The sequence below is a fragment of the Bos taurus genome, chromosome 3 (assembly GCF_002263795.3).
Source record: "Bos taurus isolate L1 Dominette 01449 registration number 42190680 breed Hereford chromosome 3, ARS-UCD2.0, whole genome shotgun sequence".
NCBI lineage: Eukaryota > Metazoa > Chordata > Mammalia > Artiodactyla > Bovidae > Bos > Bos taurus.
Genome location: NC_037330.1, coordinates 43,049,683 through 43,075,214, shown reverse-complemented (window position 1 = coordinate 43,075,214; position 25,532 = coordinate 43,049,683). Strand labels below are relative to the sequence as shown.

Below are 25,532 nucleotides of genomic sequence, written 5' to 3'. Positions count from 1 at the left end.
AATTCTTGCTGGAGGGAAAGTGAGTAACTGAAATTATCCCTTAGAGAAACTCCTGATTTGGATGGAACAGTGTCATGTATGTGTTCTTATTTTTTCTTCCCCATCTCCTCTGTGTGCCAGAGGGGAAAACAGAGCTAGAAGAGGGAGCAACTTCGCAGCCAAAGTACCACCTGCTAGAAAACAAATCAAAGGCTGACTGCGAGTTTCTGTGAATGTTTTGGATGCCGACATGAAAGTAATAAACTCATGAAAAACAAGTCTAAGAGATGCTCCATGTGGAAGCATTACAAATACAGAGAAGAAAGGTTTTTCTGAAAACATGAAGATCAAAATCAAGGTTAATGTAGTGACAATGACATTTAATAATGGAAGCATTGAAATGGTATCTATGAGCTTATTTATTTAACTCTGGTGGTTCTCAACCCTGAATTAATGGGGATACCCAAGCCCAAGGCCCCCAAATTCTGGTGCAGTTGGTATAGGGTGAGCTTGGGCATTTTTTTCACACCTTCCAGATGATTCTAATGTGTAACCAGGGTTAAGAATCATTGTAATTCTTATTCTAAGTCAGTCTCCTATAACAGGGCCATAGTTCACTCATGCTGGAACCACCTGTGTTCTTGTTTAATATGTAAGTTTTGGAGGCTCTGTCCCCAAGGCCAAGAAATCTGCATTCTTAACTAACATTGCCAATGATTCTTGAACAGAGCAAAGTTTGAGAAAATTGCTCTCAGTGGTGTCTCATCACTATAAATAATAATTTGGATTGGCTTACTGTTATTCTTTGGCATTATGAAATTAAGATATTTTGATAGACTCAGACTGGCTACATTTGTGATTACTCATAAACACACACATTTGTGCCTGGCATAATCCACAATGGTTGATCCGTACAGAAATGATCCAGATCACGAGTATTTACTCTACAGAGCAGTGTAGGCCTACTGCTTCTGAAGAAATAACTGGCTTATTAAGCCCAATACCATACTTGAACCTATAAAGTGAGGGGGAAAACCTCAGATATAGTTACTCTTTGTTTTCACTTTCTCAATTTGCTTAAACTCTTCTGTCAACTATTTAACAAACATACCTTAATTGTTCCCAGGGCCCCAATTGCCACTTCAGGTGGAAGTATCACTGGTTTGGCATAGGTACCACCGATCTAAAAAAAGAAAAAAAGTAAGAGTAGAGAAATTAAGCTTTTGAGGAACAAATGGCAAATGAAAGTTTCTATTTTTAACTAAGCATATGATCACAATTCTTAAGTTCTGGTTTATGTACTTCAACACTGCTACTACTCACTGATCCAATGTTGGAAAGAGTGAACGTTCCTCCTATAAGGTCATTAGTGCTGAGCTGACCCGCAGAGCCCAGTTTCTGGAGGCGGTTCAATTCAGTGGCAATCTCAAATATGGAGCGGATCTGAACATTTTTCACATTAGGTACAATCAAGCCCTGCTCTGTATCCATCGCTATTCCAATGTTATGAGAAGCCTAAAAACAAGCAAACAATTATATAGTAGCCGTTTCACAGGCTAACAGAAAAGAAAGGCTCAATCCTCACTGCCTTATGAACTTAACTATCAAAACCTATTTTCACTAGATTGATGGTAATTTTTTAAAACTTTTCATTTATTTTTATTTATTCATTTTTGGCTGTGTTAGGTCTTCACTGGCACACGCAGGCTTTCTCTAGTTGCAGTGAGCATGGGAGCTACTCTCCAGGAGTGGTGAATGGGCTTCTCATTGTGGCGGCTTCTCTTGCAGAGCACAGGCTCTAGGGCACATGGGCTTCAGTAGTTGCTGCTAGCAGGCTCTGGAGTGTGAGCTCAATAGTTGTGATACACGGGCTTAGGTTGCCCTGTGGCGCATGGAATCAGGGATTGAACCCATGTCCCCTGCACTGGTTCATTGATTTTCAAAAATAAATGAAAAGTTTTAAAAAATTACCATCAATCTAGTTTTTAGGTGGATTCTTATCCCTTGGACCACCAGGGAAGTCCAGTGATGACTTAAAAGAAATGATTTTAAAAGGTTTTTTTGAAAAAGATAAACTAGGGCAACAGATTATTTTTACACATTATTAGTGGAAGTGTAAGCTGGCACAGACTTCAGGGAGAACATACAACATTAGGTACCAACATTTACAAAAATGTGTGCTAAGGGGATAAATGCTGAAGTATGTAGAGATGCACAGAGATGTTGAGTCAGATTATTTCTAAGATGGAGAAACTGCACATGATCAAAATGTTTGTCAGTAAGTCACTGGCTAAACAGATGATAAAGCTGTATTTATTGACATACAATGATGTCTAAAATATATTATATGGAAAAGAAAATAGTTAAAAGAAAATTTTAATTAAAAAACTATAATATTACATATATATTATATATAGAATTCCATATCTTTTTTAACTGTATAAAAATAAAATCCTAGATAGACATACATCTCAGCATAAACAGCTATCTTAGGGTCACGGGACTGAAGGTGAATATCAATATTTTTTGGTTTGAATTATTTGCAACAAGTATATAGTTAATGAGAAAACTGTATTAATCATATGGAAAGATTTTAGATTCAACCCCTCCTCCCCGCCCCCCTGAATATAAAGCTCACTTCTTGGTTGTATATTTCTAATAAGAATAATAAGTAAGAGCCAACATCCTCAAAAGAGTTCTCAGTCTTCATAAACTTTGACTTCAAACAGAAGAGTTCACTCAACGGAATTTAAACTTTCATTAATTTGCAAGTTTAAATTGGTCTTGCTTTTTAAAACTGCAGGAATTCCACTTCAAGCTCTCTTCTGTTTGAGGGGAGTGTGTGTAGTGTGAAAAATGTAACCCACTGCCTCATAGCTGTGTATTTCTAATATTCTAACCAGAAAACCAAAAGGGGTTAAAAATGGAAATCTGCATATCTGAAGAGTGTTGTTAATTATTAACCTACAAGCACATTTGCACTTTTATTTAAACAAAATATTTTCACAAAACATAGCCAACCTTGTATGTTATGTTCTGGCAGTTTTCATCCACAGAAGCATTAAGAATAGGAAACTGTAGTAATCCCAAGGAAGCAGCCTGTTTAAGAGGGAGAAAATGCAACATTAACACTTCTGACTCTGAAAGGATAGGAGATTTGAAGTGTTAAGAGGTGAAAGATGGAGGGAGAGAACTCTTCTGTAAATTGAGTTTAATCTCAAATCTACAGGTACCAGGCATATTACTCCTAACTTATCGTTCAGAAATGTGGAACTAGGTTATCCTTACCAATTAAGAATAAAAGATAAAAGTAGTCAAGGTAGCTTGTACATGCTAAGGAGATTTTCAAAATAACTATGAAGATTGACCAAAACACCAAAAGTCAAGTCTAAATTCTAGTGTTTTCCGAGTGTTAAGATTCCCATGAGAAGAAAACCTGCAGTTCAAAGAAACATTGTTAATTAAAACCTCAAAAAGCAGTTAATTATTCCCCTGTGTAGAAAGAACACGTGACGAGGATTTGAGAAGCTGGGGTTGTAGCTGGTGTCCCTGGCCAAGAAAAGGGCAGAGCTGATGCAATCACTGACTTTAGAGCTCGTCTCCCCAAACTGATGGCATTTCTGTCTTCCCATTCTGTCTTTCCCTGCTTTAATCTCTCTCCTTTGTTCTCTTCTGTCCATATTCAGATTTCCCTGTCTCCAAAATGTTCTCTATAGCCGTTTCTCTGCCCATTCGGGATATAATAAAGTCAGACATCGCATTTGGTTGTCATGCCTTGCAATCAGTTTAAAAACTAAAAAACTAAAAATGCTTAAGATTGACGGTAAAAAGAATTCCTTCCCCCACCACCTTCATCTTGTCCAATTAACGGTCCATTATATGCATTGTGCTGTGTTATTTTTGTCTGTGGGTGGGTGGTCTTGACAAAGAAAAAGAAGTCATATCCCTGAACTGGAAAGTTAAGGAGTTTTATAAAGCATTTTATTTGATAACTTTAATCTTCTTTATTTAAAAAAATTCATTTAGTTCAGTCAGTTCAGTCACTCAGTCATGTCCGACTCTTTGTGACCCCATGGACTGCAGCACGCCAGGCTTCCCGGTCCATCACCAACTCCTGGAACTTGTTCAAACTCATGTCCATCACGTTGGTGATGCCATCCAACCATCTTATCCTCTGTCGTCCCCTTCTCCTCCTGCCTTCAATCTTTCCCAGCATCAGGGTCTTTTCCAATGAGCCGGTTCTTTGCATCAGGTGGCCAAAGTATTGGAGTTTCAGCTTCAGCATCAGTCCTTTCAATGAATATGCACGACTGATTTCCTTTAGGATGGACTGGTTGGATTTCCTTGCAGTCCAAGGGACTCTCAAGAGTCTTCTCCAACACTACAGTTCAAAAGCATCAATTCTTTGGTGCTCAGTTTTCTTTATAGTCCAACTCTCACATCCATACATGACTACTGGAAAAACCATAGCTTTGACTAGACAGACCTTTGTCGGTAAAGTAATGTCTCTGCTTTTTAATATGCTGTCTAGGTTAGTCATAGCTTTTCTTCCAAGGAGCAAGTGTCTTTTAATTTTATGGCTGCAGTCATCATCTGCAGTGATTCTGGAGCCCCCCAAAATAAAATCTCTCACTGTTTTATTTCCCCATCTACTTGCCATGAAGTGATGGGACCAGATGCCATGATCTTAGTTTTCTGAATGTTGAGTTTTAAACCAACTTTTCACTCTCCTCTTTCACTTTCATCAAGAGGCTCTTTAGTTCTTCTTCGCTTATAAATTATTTTGAGTATAATCCAAATTTTGTAAAAGGAAAAACAAGGTATGTGTTCATAGATATGAGGTCATTTTTTCTCCTGAACAATACTTTAACCATCATTTGTATCTATGCCCTGTCTGCCTTAACATATTTTTTCAGGTTTTCCTCTTCCTCAATTTCTTTCATTCCCCAAACCCAACTAACAGCAACCAAGATTCAACCTCAGCAATCCTTTATTTAGTAAGTTCTGGTTAACCTTTTCTTCTCTCTTGGTGTGGGAGGCTGAATCAAAAGCCCCAGTCTTGCACGCCTCCGTATACAAATCCTTTGGCAGTGCTCTTGCAAGCTGATTCTGAGCTAAGTTATATGACTCGCTTTGGTCAGTGAATTAAAAACAAACTAGGTGCAGTGCAGCTTGGGGAAAGTGCTTACATTCTGCTTCCTCTCTTCATCTGCCAGTACTGAGCCCATGTGTAGGCTGGTATACTGGGCAGATAGGAGAGACATGGGAAGAGAAATGAGTCAAGCTCACTGAGGTCATCCCACAGCAGCTGGTCCCTTGGCCAACCTACTAGCTGTCTGTAGACATATGAGTGGGCTCTGCCAAGATCAGCAGACTGGCTGTGCTCATGAGAAAGAATAAATGTAGATTGTAGACTACAGAGAAATAGACTGTAGACCCATGAGCAATAATAAATGGCTAACTGTTTCAAACCATCAAATCTGGGGGTGCTTTGTCATTCAGCAATAGACACACTTGGCTTTTAAGTGACTTCTTGGTTCTGCCATCATCAAACCACTGACCCTACTCACCCTCTGCCACCGCCTAGGCAACTCAACTTCTATCTACCTCTTAAACACTGATGGAAAACCCTGAGCCTTCTTTTCTTCTCCTTTGCACATAATTTGAGTGATTTCATCCATGAGTTTCAACTGCTGTGCCTCTACAGATGACCCTCAGAGCTGTAATATAGTCTAGATCCCTCATTATCGGACCCTACTACATCTCATGTTTATACAGCATCTCTTTCCTTGTTAGGGTAGTTGTTAAAAAGATGGAGATACAGGAGAACAGCTTCTGTCTTACAAGACTCAGCATCAGTGAAGAGACAACTGAGGATAAATACTTTCAGTACACTGAGGTAAGCTGCAATGTGAAACAAAAAGCTTGTTTAATTCAGACTATGATAACCACCAGCTTTTGTAGGAAGCTACACTGGAACAAAATTTGGTGTTTAGGATGTACACACATTTGATCAAAGGAGGAGGCAGTACTTCAGGTAGAGTTGTATATTCCAGGAGCTACACATAGCTTAATCTGACTATAGCGGGGGGGCTGGAGGGGGGGGTGACTGAGAGAAGACATGAAAAGTGGGCAGCAAAGGCACATAGAAATATTCTATTATGCCACAATAAGGCATTTACAAACTATCCGGAAGGCAATCCTGAAAGGGAACCACTGAAAAGAAACAGGGGATAATACAGTAACTTGATTTACAGGGGAACAGTCTTGGTGGAGTGTGCCAAGTGCTTGTGGGAAGCCGCACTGGAGTTAGAGACAACAGTATACACTTTTTAAGAAAAATGGACCAGAATGAAAACTTAACTTCTCCACTTGTTATATAAATCCTTGACAAGTTTGTCAACTTCTCTGAGTGCCAGTTTCCTTAAACGGAAAGAGGGCATAGCAATTATTTACACATTAGCATTATTCTGATAGTTAAAAGAGATCATATATGTAGCATGCTTCGTACAGAGTTAGGCAGAAGGCAGCTGCTTCCTGAATAGTGGTTAGTGAGCTATGCAAGCTCAGCTGATGGTCTTATTCTTTTTATATTGGTCCCAAGGTCCTAGAAATGATTCCTAGAAGCCTCATATGTTCCTTGAAAAGTGAAAAATCAATCCTGAGTCTCACCTTTGTTCAAATCAGGACTTTGCTGTCATGATTCTTTCTGAATTAAAGGCTTTACCTACCTGGCAGGACAATCCCAACCTAGTTCAAAGAGATAAGTAGATAAAAATCTGACACAAAAAATTTCAATTTTATAAACTTCTGTGAAACAAAGAGAGTATATCTGTACATTTTTCTAACTATGTGATATCATGAGAAATATTACTTTTATTCAAACCCATAGTTAACACACTGGATATCTGCAAAACAAAATTTATATGTCTAACTCAAGCCTTGCTTGAAATGAATGAAATCTTACTTTTAAGAAGAAGGGCATAAAGGAAAGTTTAATTCCACGAGCAAAAGCAATGGGTTTTAATTCTTCTCGTAGCTTAACCAGTTCAGTAAGGTCAACCTCATCACAATACCCAAAATGAGGTATCTTCAGCGCTGCAGACATGGTCTTGACCATTGCTTTGTGAAAGCCTAGAAAAAACATACATATTTGTCTTTATTCTTAAAACCTTTGATCCCTTCAACAACTATAATAGAAGGTTCTCTAACGTCACTTCAGTTCAGTCAGTTCAGTTCAGTCGCTCAGTCATGTCCGACTCTTTGCGACCCCATGAATCGCTGCGCGCTAGGCCTCCCTGTCCATCACCAGCTCCTGGAGTTCACTCAAACGCATGTCCATCGAGTTGGTAATGCCATCCAGTCATCTCATCCTCTGTCGTCCCCTTCTCCTCCTGCCCTAAATCCCTCCCAGCATCAGTTTTTTCCAATGAGTCAGCTCTTCGCATGAGGTGGCCAAGGTATTGGAGTTTCAGCTTTAGCATCAGTCCTTCCAAAGAAATCCCAGGGCTGATCTCCTTTAGAATGGACTGGTTGGATCTCCTTGCAGTCCAAGGGACTCTCCAGAGTCTTCTCCAACACCACAATTCAAAAGCATCAATTTTTTGGTGCTCAGCTTTCTTCACAGTGCAACTCTAACACCCATACATGATCATAGGAAAAACCATAGCCTTGACTAGATGGACCTTTGTTGGCAAAGTAATGTCTCTGCTTTTTAATATGCTGTCTAGGTTGGTCGTAACTTTCCTTCCCAGGAGTAAGCATCCTTTAATTTAATGGCTGCATTCACCATCTGCAGAGATTTTCGAGCCCCCAAAAATAAAGTCTGACACTGTTTAGCCATCTATTTCCCATGAAGTGATGGGACCAGATGCCATGATCTTCGTTTTCTGAATGTTGAGCTTTAAGCCAACTTTTTCACTCTCCCCTTTCACTTTCATCAAGAGGCTTTTGAGTTCCTTTTCACTTTCTGCCATAAGGGTGGTGTCATCTGCATATCTGAGGTGATTGATATTTCTCCCGGCAATCTTGATTCCAGCTTGTGCTTCTTCCAGCCCAGCGTTTCTCATGATGTACTCTGCATAGAAGTTAAATAAGCAGGGTGACAATATACAGCCTTGACGTACTCATTTTCCTATTTGGAACCAGTCTGTTGTTCCATGTCAAGTTCTAACTGTTGCTTTCTGACTTGCATATAGGTTTCTCAAGAGGCCGGTCAGATGGTCTGGTATTCCTATCTCTTTCAGAATTTTCCACACTTCATTGTGATCCACACAGTCAAAGGCTTTGGCATAGTCAATAAAGCAGAAATAGATGTTTTTCTGGAACTCTCTTGCTTTTTCGATGATCCAGCGGATGTTGGCAATTTGATATCTGGTTCCTCCGCCTTTTCTAAAACCAGCTTGAACATCTGGAAGTTCAAGATTCACGTATTGCTGAAGCCTGGCTTGGAGACTTTTGAGCATTACTTTACTAGCATGTGAGATGAGTACAATTGTGCAGTAGTTTGAGCATTTTTTGGCATTGCCTTTCTTTGGGATTGGAATGAAAACTGACCTTTTCTAGTCCTGTGGCCAGTGCTGAGTTTTCCAAATTTGCTGGCATATTGAGTGCAGCAACTTTCACAGCATCATCTTTCAGGATTTGAAATAGCTCAACTGGAATTTTATCACCTCCACTAGCTTTGTTCATAGTGATACTTTTTTCCAAGGCCCACTTGACTTCACATTCCAGGATGTCTGGCTCTAGGTGAGTGATCACACCATCATGATTATCTTGGTCGTGAAGATCTTTTTGGTACAGTTCTTCTGTGTATTCTTGCCACCTCGTCTTAATATCTTCTGCTTCTGTTAGGTCCATACTATTTCTGTCCTTTATTGAGCCCATCTTTGCATGAAATGTTCCCTTGGTATCTCTGATTTTCTTGAAGAGATCTCTAGTCTTTCCCATTCTGTTGTTTTCCTCTATTTCTTTGCACTGATTGCTGAGGAAGGCTTTCTTATCTCTTATTGCTATTCTTTGGAACTCTGCATTCAGATGCTTGTATCTTTTCTTTTCTCCTTTGCTTTTCACTTATCTTCTTTTCACAGTTATTTGTAAGGCCTCCTCAGACAGCCATTTTGCTTTTTTCCATTTCTTTTCCTTTGGAATGGTCTTGATCCCTGTCTCCTGTACAATGTCATGAACCTCTGTCCATAGTTCATCAGGCACTCTGTCTATCAGATCTAGTCCCTTAAATCTATTTCTCACTTCCACTGTATGACCATAAGGGATTTGATTTAGGTCATACCTGAATGGTCTAGTGGGTTTCCCTACTTTCTTCAATTTAAGTCCGAATTTGGCAATAAGGAGTTCATGATCTGAGCCACAGTCAGCTCCCGGTCTTGTTTTTGCTGACTATATAGAGCTTCTCCATCTTTGACTGCAAAGAATATAATCAATCTGATTTCGGTGTTGACCATCTGGTGATGTCCAGGTGTAGAGTCTTCTCTTGTGTTGTTGGAAGAGGGTGTTTGCTATGACCAGTGTGTTGTCTTGGCAAAATTCTATTAGTCTTTGCCCTGCTTCATTCCATATTCCAAGGCCAAATTTGCCTGTTACTCCAGGTGTTTCTTGACTTCTTACTTTTGCATTCCAGTCCCCTATAATGAAAAGGACATCTTTTTTGGGTGTTAGTTCTAAAAGGTCTTGTAGGTCTTCATAGAACCGTTCAACTTCAGCTTCTTCAGCGTTACTGGTTTGGGCATAGGTTTGGATTACCGTGATATTGAATGGTTTGCCTTGGAAACAAACAGAAATCATTCTGTCATTTTTGAGATTGCATCCAAGTACTGCATTTCAGACTCTTATTGACCATGATGGCTACTCCATTTCTTCTAAGGGATTCCTGCCTGCAGTAGTAGATATAATGGTCATCTGAGTTAAATTCATCCATTCCAGTTCATTTTAGTTTGCTGATTCCTAGAATGTTGACGTTCACTCTTGCCATCTCCTATTTGACCACTTCCAATTTGCCTTGATTCATGGACCTAACATTCCAGGTTCCTATGCAATATTACTCTTTACAGCGTTGGACCTTGCTTCTATCATCAGTCACATCCACAACTGGGTATTGTTTTTGCTTTGGCTCCATCCCGTCATTCTTTCTGGAGTTATTTCTCCACTGATCTCCAGTAGCATATTAGGCACTTACCGACCTGGGGAGTTCCTCTTTCAGAATCCTATCATTTTGCCTTTTCATACTGTTCATGGGGTACTCTCAATTAAACTCTTTCTCTTGGACCTACCATCTTCATTACATATATTACATAGCTTGAAAGCCACTAATTTCAATGCTGAAGCGTGGACTGTAGCACAACACCAGTGTCAAGTGTAATATATAATAGGTGAGTGTTGCTAAGTCACTTCAGTCACGTCTGACTCTTTGCAATTCTATGGACTGTAGACTGCCAGGCTCCTCTGTTCATGGGATTTTCCAGGCAAGAATGCTGGAGTGTGTTGCCATTCCCTCCTCCAGGGGATCTTCCCTACCCAGGGATTGAGCCTGTGTCTCTTATGTCTCCTGCACTGGCAGATTCTTTACCAGTAGCACCACCTGGAAAGCCCAGTAGAATAGGTAACTGCTTTCCAAGCTGTAGTGTATAAAAAATTCAAAAGGATGCAAGCCACGTATTTACACAATGGCTTTCTTGCAAAGTCACTTCTGGAAGTTAATCATCCTAAGAGTTTGTACATAAATCAGAAGTACTTGTTTTGAAATCTAACAAAAAAATAATAAATATTTAAAATACTCTTAACAAGTCTTCAAATAGAAAAATTATCTCCAAAATCATTGCAGATGGTGACTGCAGCCATGAAATTAAAAGAAGCTTGCGCCTTGAAAGAAAAGCTATGACCAACCTAAACAGCATATTAAAAAGCAGAGATATTACTTTGCCAACAAAGGTCTGTCTCGTCAAAGCTATGGTTTTTCCAGTAGTCATGTATGGATGTGAGAGTTGGACTATAAAGAAAGCTGAGCACCGAAGAATTGATGCTTTTGAACTGTGGTGTTGGAGAAGACTCTTGAGAGTCCTTTGGACTGAAAGGAGATCAAACCAGTCATTCCTAAAGGAAATCAGTCCTGAATATTCATTGGAAGGACTGATGCTGAAGCTCAACACTTTGGGCACCTGATGCGAAGAACTGACTCATTTGAAAAGACCCTGATGCTGGGAAAGATTGAAGGCAGGAGGAGAACGGGACGACAGAGGATGAGATGGTTGGATGGCGTCACCAATTCAATGATCATGAGTTTGAGCAAGCTCCAGCAGTTGGTGATGGATCGGGAAGCCTGGCACATGCTGCAGTCCATGGGGTTGCAAAGAGTTGCACACTACCGTGCGACTGAGCTGAACTGAGCAAGTCTTGAAACATAGAAATTATCTGTAGACAAGTTTATATGCTAAGAAACCTGCTAACATATTACTCCTCAAAAATTATCAGTATATATTAAAGCTTTTCCTAGAAAAATGATAATTTCATAATGCTGAAGCAACTTCCCCCCAAATAAATGGCACTATTCCTTTACATTACTGTTATTATTACCTTTCACGGGTTCGGTTCTGTCTTTGCCTATGAACACTGGAGGCTTTGATATTGGAATAGGAATAGTTCTGTCTTTTGGTTTTGGTGGAGGTGGCATAATTTCAGCTTTTGGTGAAGGAGGAAGTATAGCTCCTGTTTGCTTTTCCAGATAGTTGAGAATATCTTCTTTAAGTATTCTGCCATCTTTTCCTGAGCCAATAACTTCACTCAGCTTAATCTAAAAAAAAGGATACCTTTTTAATGCTAAAAATAAAACTACCTAAAAATGAATAAATCCATCATATGGTCTCTAAGTGGAATTAAATGAGCTGAAGGTAAAGTATCTCTGACCAATAAATTAATATAAGGAAATAACACTTTCTTTATCCTAACAGAACACTATAAACTATAACATTTTCATCATCTCAATAGAATACTAGAAACTACAGCTACACTGGTCATTTGTTACTTTTCTACATACTGTTCATTTACCCATGTAGTAACAATGTAATATCTACATTGTATATAGCTACTTTTGAAAATATATTTTTAAACAACTATTTCTAAATGTCTTGCATAATTCTTATTGGATTTTTTTTTTTCCTTTTCCTGATGACTACATAAGAAGAACTGAGCATTTAAAGGAGAGTTAAACACTGTAACAAATGCAGACCAATGTTTCTGACCCTGGCTACCAGTATACACACAATGACTAAAATAATCATCCAATAAAAGCTCTCTGTAACAGCTACACTCTGCTATATTTAAAATGGATAATCAACGAAGACCTAATACATAGCTCAGAGAACTCTGCTCAATGATATGTGGAAGCCTAGATGGGAGGGAGTTTGGGGGAGAATGAATACATGTATATGTGTGGCTGACTCTCTGCTGTCCACCTATATCTACCATAACATCATTAATTGGCCATACTCCAATATAAAATAAAAAGTTTAAAACAAAAAAGTCTGTCAATTAGTTTTTTCCTGATGGTTCTTTTAGAAAGATCAGTACAAAACACTGAAATGAACTTTATTGAGGCATATTTGGAATGTGACTTCCTCAGCCCAAGTTAAGGATCAACACCTAAGTTTTATTAAGGTATTCCACAGAATAAACAATAGATGATGTAATTCCACTTTCTACTAGTTACTCATGATACTTTTTGGAAACATTTATGATCTGGCTTTATTTAATCACTTCCTATGTTTGGTTACAGAGATAAAATATTTTCACTAAATTGAATTCTACATAAAAAGACATATAAGCTTGGATGATACCCTCCTGCATAGTGTATATTAATCTCTCAAGGCTACGTCCTGCTTTATTTATATTAGTGTTTCTCTAAGAATGATTTCAAAATAATAAAGGACTTTATCACATCAAACATTTAGTTTATAACAAGTAAACTCTAAGAATTTAAATAATTTTTAGGTAATTACAAACTCTGAGTGCCACTGGTTTTAAACTCTATTTATTAATATGCCAATGTCAAAAAAAGGCGGGGGGGAGAAGAGTTGTTTTGTAATAATAAATCTGCTATATAATTTCTAGTAATTATACAAATGCCCTAATTATATACATATATATATATCTTTAGAAAGACACAGGAAAGCAACATCATACATTTCTATAGGTAGTCCTTCTATATAATTTTTTAAAATGGTAAAATGTTTATGGCTTTCAAAGCAATATAGAAGATCATTATTTCATCTAATACCTTAACAATCTAGTATTCCATAATACTATTTCTATTTCTCTATTTCAACAAATCATCTTCATATCTCAACACATTTAATGGCTAATAAATTTTCATTAAAGGTAGAGAACATAATTTTCCTAAGCATTTCCCTGATTTTGACCACATATGTGCCTTCTAGTTTCTGGCTATACAGAACACTTGGAAGAATATATCCTAGATGACCTTCCCCAGTGGTAGGATAACTAGCTGAAGAGATATGAACATTTTAATGACTCTTACTACATATTCCCAAAATGTAGACATTTTTTCCCACTGTAACTAAACTACTTCTCTCAAAAAGAGACAAAAACCCTGCACTGTGGGGCACAGTGGAAAGAACTCAGGCTTTGGGACCAGAAAGATCTGTGCTCACATCCCCAGTTGAGCTATTTATTTGATTGTAGGCAACCCAATCAACTTCTCTTCCCTTTCTCATCTCATCAGAGAGAGGATAATCCAAACCAGCTTGCAGGGATACTGTGAGGATTAGTTGTAACGTTATGTATGGCGTCTGGCTAAGAAGTGCTCAAACGATAGAGGCAACCATTGTTGAGGCAGTATTAATAATTGAGAGCACTGGTTTTAGAGTCATGGAGATTCACTTTGGAATCCTAGTTCTACTATTGTGTTAGCTATGTGACCTTGGACCAGTTATTTGACCTCTCCAAGTCTTATAAAAGTCTGTTATTTCACAGAGTTGTGAAGATTAAAAACAAGATGACATATGAATTATTAGCACAATGCCTAGGAGCCATCTTGCTTTGAAGATTAAGCATCAGTGACTGGCAAGTAAGAGGGAACACAAAAGACCAGCCTCCATGACTGAAGTCAATACTATGGTGTTTTCCATCTCCCTGGGATCCAGCAGACCCTTGAGACCATAACCGTGCCTGGACCATTTCCCATTCCTTCCCTGCCCTGCTTCCTTTCTTCCTAGTAAAGATGATCACTCTTTCAATTAATCAATCACATGTTCCCAAACCCCTGTCTCAAGCTATGCTTCTAGGGTATCTGATCTATGACTCTAGTATTTATAAGTATTCAATAATCAGTAGCCCTGACTTTTATTAGGCTCTCAGAAAAAACAAAAAACCCACACTTCTCACTTAATATGAATAATAAGTTCACAATTTTCTTCTCATTTCTCATAAAGACTAACCTTTTAGTAACTTGAGCTGTGTTTTCTTTAATCCCAACTTGAACCAACTCATTATGCAATATCTGGGCAATTCTTCATAGATACACATGGAGACCTTCTATGTGATCTCACACTTAAATATTAAGAAAACTTACATTGTTTTCCATTGCAAGGCGACGAACTGCAGGAGTCGCCAGTGTTTTCTGGCCCTTTATCTCTTGGTGTGTGTGTTCATCATGGGACACAGCAGGGGTTTCAACAACATCTTCTTCTGAATCTGGAAACAAGGTAAAATATTACTGTTTAGTAGAAAATATTAAAACAACAAGCTTGTTGTTCAGTCCTTAAGTTGTGTCCGACCCTTTGCAACCCCATGGACTGCAGCATGCCAGCATGTCCTTCACTATCTCCCTGAGTTTGCTCAAACTCATGTCCATCAAGTCAGTGATGCCATTCAACATCTCATCCTCTGTTGCCCCCTTCTCCTTTTGTCCTCAATCTTTCCGAACTTCAGGGTCTTTTCCAATGAGTCAGTTCTTCATGTCAGGAAGCCAAAGTATTAGAGCTTCAGCTTTAGCATCAGTCCTTCCAATGAACGTTCAGGATTGATTTCCTTATTGACTGGTTGGATCTCCTTGCAGTCCAAGGGACTCTCAAGAGTCTTCTCCAACACCACGGTTAAAAAGCATCAATTCTTGAGCACTCAGCCTTCTTTATGGTCCATCTCTCACATCCATACATGACTACTGGAAAAACCATGGCTTTGACTAGACAGACCTTTGTCGGCAAAGCGACATCTCTGCTTTTTAATATGCTGTTTAGGTTTGTCACAGCTTTTCTTATAAAGAGCAAGCATCTTTTAATTTCATGGCTGCAGTCACCACCTGCAGTGATTTTGGAGCTTAGTGTCTTATAATATACAAATAAATTTCATTTAAAATATATAGTCAAAAAGTATGATAGATGAGCTACTTCAGAATGGAAAAGCACAACTTTAAAATAGAAAAACAAATAAGGGTACTAGAGTGAGTGAGAGGGGTGTACTAGTACCAGGTACTGTTTAATGATTATGATTATCTTCTACTTACATCACTTCTGTTAAAATTATGTAGCAGCTACAAGTTAAAAAATGAGTTTCTTTCATAAATTTTAAAACATGTAAACATTTTCTTAATAAATTTCTCACATTCATATATATGTACACTATATATACATTTGTATATATACAAACATATGTATATATAGCATGAATTAAGAATCAAATGTGAGGTAAATTACATGAATCATGTAAAATCTGTGAGAATCTTAAATGCTTTCCTAAGATAATTCAGCATTTAAATTTTTTTCTCTGCTTTGAATGCAACAAAGAATGCTTGGAAGGTTTTATTTTCATGGCTAATACTAATTTGGTAGTTTTGTTCTCTGCTAATACTAATTTGGTAGTTTTATTCTCTAACTCTAGAGTAGTGGTATAAGAAAAATAATCTTGGGCTATTAGCATTCATTTTTGCAACCAAAAAAGCTTCTGAGAGCATTTAATTGTCAAGGTTGGATGCTAGCAAATCAATACTGAGTACAGCAGAATCTCTGTGGGAATAAGGAAATTAGAGACAGTCTCTGAACATCAGCAGGCAACTGAGTTATCTTTGACATTAAATTCTAAGCAAATAAATTTCCACTGCTGCAACTGTGGAAAGACATTCTATTCATTCACCCCCCTCACTAATCTATGAACTGGCCCAGTGGAGCTCTCAAAGTTCCCCATATGGGTAAAGAAGAGAAAAAAGAAACAAACAAAAGCTTTGTATTGAACGTGAAGGGTAGTAGAAAATGTGACGGTTGGAGTTCAGGACATACTGCCCCAAAATATGCCACTCTGGTGTACTGATTATTTTGAGCTGCATGCAATTGGAAAACATCAAACGCAAGGAGAGGTTAACTGAACTCTCATTTACCTGAAGACATCCAAAAGGAACTCAAGTGCCATAAGCTCCCTCCCCAGAAGACAGTCTGAGTTCTAGAGAAGATTGACTCTTATCACAGAAGTGAAGTGAAGTGAAGTGGTGCAGTCATGTCCGACTCTTTGCGACCCCATGGGCTGTAGCCCACCAGGCTCCTCAGTCCATGGGATTTTCCAAGCGTGAATACTGGAGTGGGTAATTCGTAACACGGACAGACAAACTTTTGTCACAAACTATCATCAGTCAGTCAGTCCAGTCGGTCAGCTGTGTCTTGCTCTTTGCGGCCCCATGGACTGCAGCACGCCGGGCTTCCTTGTCCATCACCAACTCCTGGAGTTTACTCAAACTCATGTCCATCGAGTCAGTGATGCCATCCAACCATGATCAAACTATCACACCTCCCACATTTTCCACGAAGAGCCCGTTTATCTTTCCTAAAAATGGTTTACTCTCCCTTAAGAGGCTTCCTTCCCTCCTACTCTTTTACTTTAAAATACTGTATTGTCCTGGCAAACATCTTTAATACTATAAACTCTATACAACACCTAACGTGTTGTTACCGCAGAATGTACGAACAGACACGTTGTTAGAAATGTAGTACCAGTGTTCTAGGTGCAGAATGGAACTGATATTCCATCTCTGCAAACAATTTTCAGTGTAATAAAGTGGTTTGGAACATGGGTTTTAGAATTAAACAGAGTTGGGATCAAATCATAGCTCTACCAATTACCAGCCATGTGGCCATGGGCAACTTAAACCTCCATGTATCTCAATGTTGCATGTGTCAACTGTGGATAATGATCTGTATGGTTTAATGAGTTTACATAAATATAGCACATAAGCACAGAGAAAGCATTCAATCAATGATAGATGTTCAAGTTAAAGGGTGAATGCAATATAATGGCAGAAGTGAAGAAGTAAACTGAAGTTGCTCAGTTGTGTCCAACTCTTAGCGACCCCACGGACTGCAGCCTACCAGGCTCCTCCGTCCATGGGATTTTCCAGGCAAGAGTACTGGAGTGGGGTTGCCACTGCTTTAAGAAAGAGCAAAATACATAGGATTTTAAAAAATAAAACTAATGAGTCCCATTAAATGAATTGTTTTGAAAAGTTTGGGTTCAAAATGTTTTAGTTGTTTAGAGAAGTGAGGAGTAATCTTACCTTTTAAAATAGAGGTTAGAGAAAGTCAAGTTAGCTATAAGGAGAACTCACAGCAATAGTCTAAAAATTGAGTTTATAGTAGACAGCACACTGAGGCATGAATCAGCTTTGATATAATCTTGATAATATTAAGTAACTAAATCATCAATTTGTAATTGTAAAGAGTATATGCTTTTTAAATATCACAGATACAAGTTGGCATAAGTGAGTCTGGTGAGGTCTCTTCAAGCAGAGGTCTGTCTACAGCCAAAGCACTCATAAATAGGACTTGGAGGTCACAAATACATTTTTCCTTATCAAAATTATCATGATACCCCAATCTTAAAAAGCAGGTTGAAACACCATGTTACAAAAGATAGTACCATAGAATATTATTTAAACAAGCATTAAGACAGGATTTTGTGTCCAATATTACTACTAAGATTTCTACTCTTGATCACTTGCACTCTAGATGCAATTATTTTCTTTACTTGAAAAATGTACAAAAATAGATGTTATACTCCTAAAAAACTTTTCATTAGGTAATTTTCTTACTCATAGTATAACTGGTTTTCTCGACACTAGAACAAGGAATAATACAAACAAATTCAGTATTACTATAATTTTTTTTTTTTGGCTGTGCTGGGTTCTAGCTGTGGCATGTGGGATCTAGTTCCCCAAACAGGGAGTAAACTTGGGCCCCCTGCATTGGGAGCATGAAGTGTTAGCCATTGGACCACTAGGGAATGAATACCTTACTATAAATTCTTGTTTAAGACAAGGTACATGAGATATTTAGAAACCTTTTCCATTTCCATAATTTAAAAAGAGGCATATATAAATTTCTTAAAAAACAATCCACTATTCTATAGGCTCGCTTATTTGATATACAGGATTATGCTTCATAGTTATTCTTACAATAAAAGATTTAATACAAATTATAAAAAATATAAATATAAAAGCAAAAAGGTACACACAGAAAATAAAACTAGCATGCAAGACAATTACTCAGAATGCACTATGAATAGCAAATGAAATAGTTAGCAATGATCATTTTTCTATAAGGAAAATTACCAGATAATTTTTACTCTTGCAATCTATCCAATCCTGTTAAGTTTTTATAAATAACACATTGCACATACAAAAAATATAAAATTTGTTGAGTGTTGAAATACATATATATCCATAACCATCACTGCAATCAAGTCACTGGATGTATCTACCACCCCTCAGAGTTTCCTTGTATTCCTTAGTAATTCTTCCTTCTCAAACCTTCCCGCCTCTCCTTAGTAATTCTTCCTTCTCAAACCTTCCCGCCTCCCTACTCTATCAGCAGGCAACCACTAATTGGTTTGCTGTCATTATAGATTAGTCTGGATTTTCTAAAATTTTATTAATCTCCAAAATATATAAGCAACTCATGCAGCTCAATATAAAAAAACAACCCAATCAAGAAATGGGCAGAAGACCTAAACAGATATTTCTCCAAAGACACACAGATGGCCAACAAACACATGGAAAGATGCTCAACATCACTCGTTATTAGAGAAATGCAAATCAAAACTGCAACAAGATATCACCTCATACCGGTTAGAATGGCCATCATCAAAAAAATCTATAAACAATAAATGCTGGAGAGGATGTGGAGAAAAGAGAATCCTCTTGCGTTGTTGGTGGGAATGTAAATTGATATAATCACTATGGAGAACAATATGGAGGTTTCTTATTAATTAAAATTAAAACTACCATATGACCCGGAAATCCCACTACTGGGCATATACCATAATTCAAAAAGACACACGTCTCCCAGCATTCATTGCAACACTATTTACAACAGCCTGGACATGGAAGCAGCCTAAATGTCTATCAACAGATGAATGGATAAACAAGATGTGGTACATATATATATAATGGAATAATATTATTCAGTCATAAAAAGGATCAAACTTGGGTAATTCGTAGTGATGTGGATGAACCTACAGTTTGTCATACAGAGTGAATAGGTCAGAAAGAGAAAAATAAATACCATATGTTAATGCATATGTATGGAATCTAGAAAAACGGTACTGATGAACCTATTTGCAGGGCAGGAATCTAGATGCAGACGTAGAGAACAGACTTGTGGACACAGGGGAGGAAGGAGAAGGACAGATGAATCGAGAAGCTACTATTGATATACGTATACACTACCTTGTGTAAAATAGCTAGCCAGTGCGAAGCTACTATATGGCACAGGGAACTCAGCTTGGTAATCTGTGATGATGACCTAAAGGGGAAGGATGGGGGTGGAGGGATGGGTGGGAGGGGATATATGTCCACATATAGCTAATTTACTTCATGGTATAGCAGAAACTAACACAACATTGTAAAGCAATTATACTCCAATTAAAAACTAAATTAATATACATAGAATCATATGGCATGTTCTTTTTATTTCTGGTTTCTTTGACTCAGAATAATTTTTCAAGATTCATCCATGTCATACAGGAAATTAATTTCTGTAAAAGAGTTATTTAGAAAAACATACCCCTCGCCTGAAAAAGTTTTTGATTTTATAATTTGCTATATCAAGACTTACTAAGTTGGATTTCACTGGGGATACCAAAAGAAACTTTAAAAATAAAAGCAAACAATAAAACCCCCCTCAAATCCCAATTGCTCACTTGTTCATACACAGGCATCCCTGGGAATCCACAGGCTCTAGATTCATGGATTCAACCAACTGTTGATTGAAAATATACAGAAAAAAATTCCAGACAGTTCCAAACAGCAAATCTGAATTTGCTGAATGCCAGCAACTATTTACATAGTATTTACACTGTATTAGGCATTACAAGTAATCTAGAGATGATTTAAAATATAGGCTATATGCAAATACTACAGCATTTCATATAAGGGAGATGGGCATCTGCAGGTTTTGGTATCCGTTTGTGTGCGTATGTGTCTTGAACCAATCCTTTGCAAATACCAAGAGACTACTATAATCTGCTTTTGTGAATGGCCGAGATAGATACCTAACCTGGTCTACAGCACCTGATTGGTTATTCTAACTTACTGACATCCACAGTAATGTTTAGCATCTTTGCTTGTTTCAGTTTATATCAAGAATATAATTCTTTCCTTTTAAGGTCTTAACTGAATGATTAAAAAAAAAAACCTGTATCTATTATCTTATTTACACATCAAAATAATTCTGTACTTATTTCAGGTAATTAAAAAAATTATTTGCTTATTTCTGGCTGTGTTGGGTCTTCACTGTTATGCAGGCTTTTCTCTAGTTGCAGCAACCAGGAGCTACTCCCTAGTTGCGGTGTGCGGGTTTCTCATTGCAGGGGCTTCTCTTGTTGCTGAGCACAGGCTCAACAGTTGTGGTGCATGAGGCTAGTTGCTCCGCAGCATGTGGGATCTTCCCAGATCAGGGATTGAATCCGTGTCTCCTGCATTGGCAGGAGGATTCTTTACCGCTGAGACAACAGGGAAGCCCCTATTTCAGGTAATTTTTAAAGATAAAGTCTTTCTTGTTTTTAATATTCCTAAATCGTGCCTTTCAATAGAAATCTGAAATCAAGACAAAAGGAAACACCCCTAGAACCCAGATCATGGTCTTTTATGCACTGCACATTAAAAGAACAAGAGCTCCTAAAGGAAGAGATGATTCCAGGTCTAGGCAGGAAAAGTACAAGATGATGCCAAAAGCATGGAAGTTTTTGAAAATTAACAGGGTCGTGTTAAAACACACAGCAACCACCTTGAAATGGTCACCACTATTAATAATTAGAAATCAAATAAATAATAAGAAAGCTTCAAGAAGTTTTGGATGCAACATGTTATAGTGAAAAATATTCTGGACAAAAACTCAGGACATCTGAGTTCTAAATTTGGCTTTATGACTGCCATGGGCAAATCACCCAACACAGAACTTCTTAAACTGGATTACCTCATGAATAAGAACAAATAAAACATTAAGCGTGAAACATTTTATAAACTGTGAAGTGTGCCTATGACATTAGTTATATTATTGTACAGACTGAAGGACTAAGAGTCAGCCAACCACTGTAGTTCAGACTCCTTCTAAACTTCCCAACTTCACTATATTGAAAGGGCTTCATCTCAGCACTTCCAGAGAGATTGCTGGCTTAGGTTTGCATCACAGAATTATGGTCCCCCCTGCCCCTCCTCCACATCAAAGCTTCCTAGATGACAAAACCTTGGTATATCACACCAATGCCAAACGGAACTTCTGATGTAGAGGGTCAGCTATTTGTTAGCATAGCGACAGCGCACAGCTTTAATTTTCCTATAACATTCTCATAATGAATTCCCTTTTGTCAGAACACCTAATGATTATAAGTTCCATGGCTGCTGCTGCTTCTGAGTGCTAGTTTTGCTTCCCACTCTGGTTTTCCCTCTTTTCTACTTCTCTTTAAAAATTTGGCTTTCATAACCACCACCAATGAGAATGTGTTTTGGTTTCATATCAGTGGCAAACAGAGCAACCCCATCATGTGAGATTTAATCTTTGCACATTCCAATTTTTATTAGTGACCAATGTTCAAAGCTTGAATCTTTCATTCCCAAGAGAGTTTGTTGCTTCTTTGAACATAAGGTTTCCAGAAGGCAGACCTCCAGATAAATAAAGTATTACTATACATGCTTTTTTTTGGAGAAGGCGATGGCAGCCCACTCCAGTACTCTTGCCTGGAAAATCCCATGGACAGAGGAGCCTAGTAGGCTGCAGTCTGTGGGGTTGTGAAGAGTCGGACACGACTGAGCGACTTCACTTTCACTTTTCACTTTCATGCACTGGAGAAGGAAATGGCAACCCACTCCAGTGTTCTTGCCTGGAGAATCCCAGGGATGGGGGAGGCTGGTGGGCTGCCGTCTATGGGGTCGCATAGAGTCGGACATGAGTGAAGCGACTTAGCATACATGTTTTTATATCTAGTAATACTGATGCTTACTCCTTAGAAGGAAAACTATGACAAACCTAGACAGTGTATTAAAAAGCAGAGACATCACTTTGCCAACAAAGGTGTGGATAGTCAAAGGTGTGGATAGTCAAAGCTATGGTTTTTCCAGTAGTCATGTATGGATGTGAGTTGGACCATAAAGAAGGCTGAGTACCAAAGAATTGATGCTTTTGAATTGTGGTGCTGGAGAAGACTCTTGAGAGTCCCCTGCACTGCAAGGAGATCAAACCAGTCAATCCTAAAGGAAATCAACTCCGAATATTCATTGGAAGGACTGATGCTGAAGCTGAAACTCCCAATACTTTGGCCACCTGATGCAAAGAGCCAACTCATTTGAAAATACCCTGATGCTGGGAAAGATTGAAGGCAAAAGGAGAAGGAAGTGGCAGAGGATAAGATGGTTAGATAGCATCACTGACTCAATGGACATGAATCTGAGCAAGCTCCAGGAGGTGGTGAAAGGCAAGGAAGCCATGCGGGCTGCAGTCCATGGGGTTGCAAAGAGTTGGACACAACTTAGCTACTGAACAACAACAACAAATACATGTTTTTAACATGGTAACTGGTCAAACGATAATCATGTATCACAGAATACCTTTCTATTTTCCTTATCTCAGTTCTAAACCCTCAAATCAAATCCTGTAAATTATTCAAGGGAAACTCCACTTTGAACTGGTACCCAATGACAAAAGAACACCATTAATCAATTTGGCAAGATAGATAAACATATACATATATATACAGTACCTTTTAAAGCTTCCGTTTCTATGTCTACTAATGGCTTTCCCACATAGGCAGTATCATCTAGATTATAATACAGTTTTTTAATGACTCCATCATAACGACTAGTGATAGTAACAGAAGCTTTATCACTTTGAACTTCACAGATGCTATCAAACTGAGACACTGTATCTCCTTCTTTTACATACCTAAAAGAAAAAGCCATAAGACACTTTTACATGAACCATAGTACAGATCATCTGAAACAATAAAAATGCTACACTGAATTAGATGAGTATCCATGGAGCCCAGTATTGAGTCCCAAATGATACACTGAAGGATGTTTCAGAAGAGACTACAATGGCTTTCAGAGGTTCTTTGATGCTTCTTTAAGAAGTATAAATTTTTAAAAAACAATGAAATATTTGTAATTTATAATCCAAAAATTTAATTAATGTATCAGGTTTTTCTGCCTCACCCATTTCTTAGATGAAATATGAAAAATGTATTTTAAAAGTGTTATTTTCTTTTATTGTCTCAGCCTTCATCACATTTTAAGGGATACCTATTATTTCTAGAATTAAATTTTAAAAACTGATGTCCTCAATATACATTTACTATACTTTTATAAATTGTAGTTTGAGTTCTTTGTCTTTATCTCTAACATGGCTAATTAATTTCAGAGTCAGCCTCTTCTGACCTGAGATCCATCACTCTTTCCTTGATCCCACAATGCCACAGAGACACAATTGCAAGGTACATTTCTGTGATTATGGTTCTCTCCTAACCTACAGAGCAATTATAATGAAAACTACAAGGAAAGAATGTTTAGGTATCTAAACGAGGTTCTTAAAAGGATCTTTAACAGTATAAAATTGTGGGAGACAATCTATTGACTCACCTTAACTGCTAGTTCTTGAAACCTTTGAAAATTAGTTCAGTACTCGGAGGTGTTTCTGTTTTTCCAGAAAGGGAAAGAAAGAAAAGGGGTAGAAGGATGCCTAAGTAGAGGTCTTTTTAATTTTTGTTTCAAGCCTCTTTCTTTTTTACTTTTTTTTAAAACCTTTGAAACAGTATTCTTTGATTCATGTCTTTTGTTTTAATATTTTATAAAAATATAGGCAAACTCTCAGGTAATGGTGAGTCAAATGTACTTGCATTCTTGCTGAAATCATTTTTAATAAACACACCTTAGACTACATAACGATTTTAAAACAGTTTGGAAAGAAGCTCTAAGTTCATTCATTAACAGCTTTTCAAAACACATGTTCATATCAACTTAGCATCTTTTAGAGACTAATTTATCTATTTTTAGCTGAAGTGAAGAGTAGGCAGTGAAAAAAAAACTTAAAAAGAGGAAAAAACAAACCTTAATAAATTACACTGAATAAAATGCCCTGATGTATGATGAACTGTGCCACCAGTATATTGGCAACATAAACTAGATTTACCTTAAAGCTTAAAAAATATATATTTTATGTTATAAAGAAAGGTATTTCAATTTAAATAGATTGCTATTTATTTGTACTCAAATTACTTTTATACTTACTTAAAAAAATTTCAGAATAACTTACCATTCTTTAACAGTTACTTCTCTAATACCTTCTCCAATGTCTGAGAGTTTGAACTGAACAATCTGTCCCTGGAGAGCTTCCAAAACAAATAAGAAATGATGGTCATTAAATACATAATGTACTGCTAATAGACAGATACTTTAACATCTAAAATTAGAAAATATTCTCAAACAGAGGCAGAAACTATTCTATTTCATAGATTCAAAACAGCATTTTATAATGTTTAAAAGCATAACCATCATTCATAACCATCAAAGATTTATATAAATTACTCAGTGACAAAGACCTGTTGATACTGCCAAAGAATTATCATTTTCCAATTTCCAAAATAATGTTGTTTTACAAGAGTATAGAAGGCCGTTCCAACAAATGAGATTTTGCACTAATAGCAATGAACAAAAAATAGAACTGGATATTGTACAAAGGCAGATTCAGCTGGATTTCCTTGCTTTATGTTATGAAACTATAATAAACATTAATGACCCGCTCTTAAAATCTCTTGTCTTCATATAACTCTTCTCACTCCCAGTGCCTAAAAATCAGGCAGATCCATATTAGAAGACTTGGGAAATTCTTAATCTGCCCAAATAATGTTCTGCCAGCTTATTAAATTTTAGTTTTCTATGTCATCTTTCCATTTTTTTTTAAAACTCCTTTTTGAAGTTCTACATCCTTTTTATGACACATAGATGCCAATGATACTTTATGGTAATTATTCCCAAGACAGACATTATTTCTGGTCAA

The 25,532-nt window shown here is 37.5% G+C and overlaps 1 protein-coding gene across 7 annotated transcripts in view; it reads right to left on the bottom strand.

Annotated features, from left to right (window-relative positions):
* DBT (dihydrolipoamide branched chain transacylase E2) overlaps nt 1–25,532 on the bottom strand; it is a 40,551-nt gene that overhangs the window by 4,695 nt on the left and 10,324 nt on the right. For 4 of the 7 annotated variants that reach the window (NM_173905.2, XM_059881431.1, XM_024984452.2 and 1 more), the window contains 8 exon segments: nt 1,091–1,162; nt 1,303–1,494; nt 3,001–3,078; nt 6,947–7,113; nt 11,566–11,782; nt 14,579–14,700; nt 23,242–23,423; nt 24,789–24,864. In NM_173905.2, the coding sequence (NP_776330.1) occupies nt 1,091–1,162; nt 1,303–1,494; nt 3,001–3,078; nt 6,947–7,113; nt 11,566–11,782; nt 14,579–14,700; nt 23,242–23,423; nt 24,789–24,864 (1,106 nt within the window). 7 annotated transcript variants of the gene reach the window in all.